At 42.2% G+C, this 6,460-nt stretch overlaps 1 protein-coding gene across 16 annotated transcripts in view; it reads left to right on the forward strand.

Annotated features, from left to right (window-relative positions):
* The window catches only part of TNRC6B (trinucleotide repeat containing adaptor 6B), a 132,764-nt gene that overhangs the window by 45,364 nt on the left and 80,940 nt on the right, over window positions 1-6,460 (forward strand). For 3 of the 16 annotated variants that reach the window (XM_021552721.4, XM_085570391.1, XM_085570394.1), the window contains exon 1: window positions 5,494-5,770. The exons of 11 other annotated variants lie outside the window; for them this stretch is intronic. In XM_021552721.4, coding sequence (XP_021408396.2) covers window positions 5,766-5,770 — 5 coding nt within the window. In that variant the 5' untranslated portion in view covers window positions 5,494-5,765. Of the gene's footprint in view, window positions 1-5,493; window positions 5,778-6,460 lie in introns of those variants that run through there. 2 more of the 16 variants (XM_085570388.1, XM_085570395.1) reach the window with 1 other exon arrangement.

A 6,460-nucleotide genomic window follows, 5' to 3' on the forward strand; every position in this document is an offset into this window, starting at 1 on the left:
CCAGTTCTGGTTGAGAGAGGCAGAGAAGAAACTGTAATATAATTATTTATATATTAAACTTCCATATCTTCCTAGAGAAGAGACCAAAATTGATTTCTCCACTAACAGAAGGGTTTCATGACAAGACAATTATCTATTCTGCTTATATCTTCTAACAGCTAATCATGTGTGTGCTTTGGGATTAGCTGCAGTATATGCTAGTTTTTGCTCAGACACTAAAAGAGGTGAAAACAATTTATGGGAAGAGGTCTGCACAAAGCTTAATATACTGGTAAAACCTTGGCATCAAAGGAGAACTGGCTGTGCAGGAAGCTGGAATTAGTGTGGAAAGTAGAGGTGCAGTGATGTGTGACAGAGATTCGTAGGAAATGAGCTTTCAGTTCTGTTGTTCACCCAACAACTTTGTTAAAAGGCAGATTGAAAGCTTTCTCTTTCTCCAGTCTGGAAAGGGCATTTGGGGAATTGAAGACTTGGGGGTTTAGTGGCAGATTATTTATAGGCTGAACAGTGAGGGAAAGTATTGCAGCAGATTGAGGAAAAATTAGGTGGAAAAATGAGAGTTTGCAAAATTTGGTGAATAAAGTTTTCCTTCTGACTCATTATCTTTTCCTGAGCACTTCATTAATGTATAGGGTCAGAACTTGGCTTGGGCTTGAAGTCATGTGTCATTCTTAAACTGAAGTTTTCAGACCTTGTATTCTTTCTTCCTGGCAAAATATGAATGAGGTCTGAGCTTAGTATGACTACAAAGCAGTGCTGCAATATGAGTTTTGAATAATAATAATAATAATAATAATAATTCCTAAAATGTGTTGATAGGTGCCTTTGTGTAAGGGATGCAAAAGCTGTAATATTTTCAGGGGTGTAATATTTTCAGAAATCAAGCAAGCTTTTCCTTAGTTGGATGCTTTTAGTCATGATATTTTTCTCTGAAGAAACTATTTACATTATACTTTTGATTACTATCATTAAAACCACTACCAGCTTGGTGTTCACAATTCTGCAGCATAAAATATCTTGCTATTTACTAAGTTGGAAGGAGAGGACCCCTAAAAAAACCCTAGTTTTCCTTAGAGTGAGTGTTTTGTCCTTGAAAAATGTTTGAACACTTGAAAGTTTTGCACTCCTGTAAAAGTGGTCATCAATCTTGCACAATGGCTTAGGTGAAATTGCTGTGAAGACTAAAAAAAATACGTTGGTGCAGCCAGAATTAGCTATCATCTTCAATTTTCATAAGTGTTTGGCCTCAGCATCTATTTCTATTCAGAGAAAATAATTTATAAATGATCTGAACCATCCATTATCCAGGACTGAGACTGTTTCTATTAGAAAAAATAGTTTCCCCATAAACCATATGGTGGTTTTAAGAGCACCCAATGAAAAGTTAAGACTTTTAATTCTACTTCTTCATTTATGGGGTTCTCTGCTTGCTCTTTATTATTAGAAATTGTGAAATTATGAAACACAGTCCTTGCATACATGTTCCAACCCTGAGTTATGTTTTTAGCCTAATCTCAAGAAAGGCACTTTTCTGATCCCTTTTGACTTGAAGAGTCATGCTTGGTGGGATTGTAATCCCGGGCAGTTGCACTGCTGGGGACTGGTTGGGGAACTGGTGAGTAACCTGCTTTCAGTTATCTTGCATGTCTTACTGCACCACAGTTCTGGGGTTGGGAGAGGGAGATCTGGGGAACTCTTAACTGATAAGCTGCAGTAGGGTAGAGGACATGTAGGCTTCAGTTCACTTTGGCAATAAAATCTGCCTTTTTTTCCTCTAATATTTCAGGAGGCAAACTTCCACAACAGTATAAAGGACAGTTGGTGACAAGGCATTCATACTATGAGAAGCTTGTTAATATTTGAGGTTTCTGCCGATGAGCTGTGTTACTACGAGACTGACTTTTCCACTGTCATAGTATCAGCCATGAAGAACTTTCTGGGGGAAAAAACAAGTCTTATATTTATTGCCATGGGTGTATAGATAGTATAGAAAGCCCAGTGGGTGGGGTCCAGTGTTGGGATGATGAGGGTGCAGCCTTCAGAGTAAGATATGACATCAAACTGTAGGACTTTGAGCCCAAACAAAATGCCAGCTCATGAAAGAGGGAGTTTTGCATATGGACTGGGATGAATTCAGATCCTTTTAAATCTGAGTAAAGATCTACAGGTCAGACAGACTACATCTCCTTTTTGAGATGACAGCTGGAGGGTGTGTATACCTCAGTTCCAGTGGTCACTGGAGCATGTCTGCGTACATAATATTGAAGCCTAATTTCTTGATTCTTATTGGTAGGTCCTCAAAAAGAATGAGCTCTTACTAGAACCACAATACAGCTTAATATGAATGAAAAACCCTATTCCTCTCCTGTCTCAGTTGAGATACTAGTGCGAGGAATCCATAATTGTAAGCACCTCTCTTAATGTGCATGTGTATGTCTGCTCATACTGGATACTGTCCTCATAGGAGCACTGTGAGGCTTCATTAAAGATTTTAAAGTGCTTTATGATCCTCAGATGGAAGAAGCTTAGAAATAAACTGTTTGTAATCAGATAAGTTAGTAGCACATAACAAGGCTAACATAATTCACAATTTCTAATAGCCTATTAACACTGGCTATTAACAGCCTGTTGGCATCAGAATAATTAATGGTTAGGTTTTTGAAATACAAATGCCCTCTGAAAAGGAATGTGCATGTTTTAGATATGCTGTGTATTTTTATGCTCTATTCCATTGTTTCCTGAACTACTGTGCTGCATAACAAACAAAACTCAACAAAACTCCCAAATCAAACAAAAACCCCAAAACTTTTTGTTAGCCATCTTAATCAGTATGACAACAAGAATAGGTAAAGAATTGATGCCTTTGAAATGGTAGTTTAGTGGAAAATTTTCAGTTAAAGCTACAGTTATTTAAGAATTACCCATACTGTCCTCTCTAAATATTTTTGGTTCACTGAAAATTTGCTTACTTTCTGATTAAAAAAGCTTTGTCAATAGAACACTGACAAGGTGAAATTTTATAGCAATTATTTCAACTTGTATACATAGCAACTCAAGTGAGTGCTTGCTTCTGAAAGTCATCACAGTATTATCAGCTCCTTGAAGTAAAGGCTTCCAGTACTTCAGAATGGATAGTTGTCAAACCCTAATGAAGTTAAGAGGATTTATAGGTTTCAGTAAAACAATTTGGCTTTTGAGAGAGATTAAAATATTCTGCAGCTTAATGTATACTGTCAAACTCAGTGTGAGCATGCACAGAACATATAGCTGCAGTACTTTATGTATTTTTTTCAGGAGGGGGTAGCTGTTTCATAGATAGGCATTTACATTTGCTTTTGTGAAAGTGTGTGAATCGGATGCCTAGCAGTTGGTTTGGATTTTGTCATTAGGAATTCAGAGCGATTGTGGTGTTCTCTTTGGGTTTTGCTACAAATAAGATGTTCCCTGGGTTTTCACCACATTTCCTAAATTGCTATGTTTGGATTAGGCTGGCCACAAAACACTCCAATCTGCTACATCCAGCAGGGCAATTCTCTGCTCTGGTTTAGGCAGAGCAACCTGAGCAGTTATATCCAGCTGCTTCTATTTCATTAAGTATCCCAAAATGCAACTCACATTAGCTATTGCCAGAGTTTCTTGAGTCTGCAGAGACAGATGGTTACAGTGCAGACTGTAGTCCTGTTAAGAAATCCTGTCAGTGGCAAAATCCCCGTTTGAGTTTCTGTACCTTATTATGAGGATGGGAGGAAAACATGTCAGAACCAGAGCCACACTAGCCTTTTATGGCCTCCTGCAGGGGCCAGTGGCTTATGTTCTATGATAATACATACTAATGATTTTTAGTCTCATTCATAAGATGTGCAGCTTCTGCCCTCTTCAAATTAATTCCTTTGGAGTGCCCTCCCATGGATCTCCAAGTTGGATTCATTCCATGGTCTTGTCGTGAATGAGTGATTTAGATGCTTAAAGAATTCCTGTCAAAATTATTGGCAAAAGCACCATGTCTGTGACAGAGTTCAAGATGTGTTTGGATAATGCTCTCGGGCACATGGTGTGATTCTTAGGGTGGCTTGTGCAGGGGCAGGAGTTGGATTTTTTTTCCTCCAACTCAGAATATTGCTTACTACCTGGATGAAGCATAGCAAGGAAAATCAGATCATAATCAAATTGAAGAAATTTGTACAGGGACTGGAAACACATTAAAAAAAAAAAAAAAGTAAGCATGCAGAGGGTAAGGGAGACCCATTAAATCATGAGGTTCAGAGTAGACCCACTTGCCAGACTTAGGCTCACACTTGATCAGTGGTTTTATGTCTAAAGGATTTAGCAGCACTTAATCTTTGGCTAATTTTACAGAGAATGATTCAGTAGAAGTTAGTGTAAGCACAGCAGCAATGTAACTGTAGGTCTGAGATGTCGGTATTCCAATATACTTGCTGTATCATATTTAAAGCAATCTGCACACAGCCAGACACGAAGTCTGTATGAAGGTGTACATGTTTACAGTTCTTCTGGTGTTCAGGTGTGTTTTGGCTTTTTTACTTTCTTCATTGTTACATTGCAGAACTGTACAGAATTAAAAACTTGTATATGTTAAGGGTTCGATCCTGAGGTTCTCCCAAGAGCTTCCCGAGTGAGCTGTGAGTTCCCTCCCCAGGCACGGTTCCATTACATTGTCAGCTCCAGCATTTCCTACCCCTGTTGGAATGACTCAGGAGGAAGTCTCCTCACAGGAGGATCTTTACTGTTTCTGCACATTCAGAGTAACATCTGGAAACCTCCCGCTGATTTTTTTTTTTTTTTTTAATGTTACAGGATGGTGGGGTTCTCTGTTTCAGTCGCTGTTAAGAGTGGTTTTCTGTGGAAATTGTTGGGAAGAGACTGTGTAGACTGCCTAATGGCCGAGTTGCAGCCTGAGACTTAAAGCAGGCAAGGCAGCCGGAGAGACCGAGTTTGCTCTGCTGTCCTGCGGGTGTTCCGTGTTTGGACCTTGATCTCGGGTTTATGCATGCGTGTGTGTCGTGTGGGCAGTCTGGTTAGAGCCTGGATTAACTTTGGTCTGAGCATGAACCTATGGTCCTTTAGTCAGGAGGGCGTTGTGCTTAAAATGGGGGTTCCTCCAAGCGAGCGCTGGGGTCGGTGTTCCCGGTGCACCGCAGAACAGCGCGTGTGGCTGGAGGGACTTAACGTTCACCATTCGCCGCTTGTGGGCTCTGCAGCCCTAATGTGGAATTAGCATAATTGGCTGCTGTCTTTTTAGCCGGTTTTAAGGAAGAAGCTCCATCTGCACCGCCCTCCGTGCTCTCGGAGCTCCCCACTGTACCCTTCCCTGTGCCTCGCCTCTGCCCGGCGGGGCTCGGCGGGAGAAGCCGCCCCGCTGCGGGCAGGGCGCTGTCCCTTTAAGGCGCGGGGCGGGGCGGGCGGTGAGTGACAGCGCGCGCGGGGTCACGTGAGCCGCCCGTATTTGAAGGTCACAAAAAAGCTGCTTCCTTTAGAGAGAGCAAGAGGGAGCGAGAGGGAGGGAGCGAGAGGAGAGAGCGAGGGAGCGCAGCCAAAATGGCCGACGGACCGTCTGCTGGGTTCTGAACGTTTGAAATTAAAAAAAAGAGAGAGCAAAAGAAAAAAAAATAACAAAAAAGAAAAAAAAACCTAAACAAAAAAAAAAAGCAAAAACACAAAACCATTTTTGGATTTTTTTTTCTTTTTTCATTTCCATTTCTACCTTGTATGCCTCAACTCGCTGGATTTAAGCACTGCTGCACTTTATGAGGTTAGTGGTACGTTTATGTTTTATTGTTTTTACCTATCAGTTGATTTCTTTGAGAGCCTGAGCTGACCGTTTCCATCCGTGGTTTGGCAGAGGTGTCTTTTCTAGCACAAAGACTTGCTTCAGATCTTGTCTGCTTGTACGTGTACGGCACTTTTAAGTGGATTTTTTGGGTTTCTTTAGAAGAAGCTCTCCGTACAAGTGTGGCGTGGATTTGGAAGATATTTGTAATTTAAAACACCTAGGCGAATTACAGAAGATCGTTTGTATTTTTCGAGCCGGTGAAGTACAAGACAGTGCTGAAAATCTTGTTTTATTTAAATAGAGGCCTTTTAAAGAGAGATTTCTTCCTCACAGCACCCGGAGCTCTTAAATCTGCTGCAAAAATTTGCATGTATGAAACCGGGCTGGCATTCTTTCTGCTGCGGGGTCGCAGCGGGGCCGGCCGGGGCCGTGCCTTCCCCGGGAGCGGGGACGGAGCCGCCGCGGGCAGCGCCGGGGGCTCCGGCCGGGCCCGGCGCTGCCGCGGGGCTCCCGCGCGGGCTCGCCCGGGGCTGGCGGCCCATCCGGCGTGCGCCAGGTATTCAGGAATGTGCGGGATGCTGGCCACGGCCGGCTTTTTGTGTTCTACGGCGAGCAGGCGTTCATCCCCACCTTAGTAAATGTAGGCAAAGGGCTGCGCTTTCTCGCCTT

The sequence above is a fragment of the Lonchura striata genome, chromosome 1A (assembly GCF_050655825.1).
Source record: "Lonchura striata isolate lonStrDom1 chromosome 1A, ASM5065582v1, whole genome shotgun sequence".
In the NCBI taxonomy this organism is placed as follows: Eukaryota; Metazoa; Chordata; class Aves; order Passeriformes; family Estrildidae; genus Lonchura; species Lonchura striata.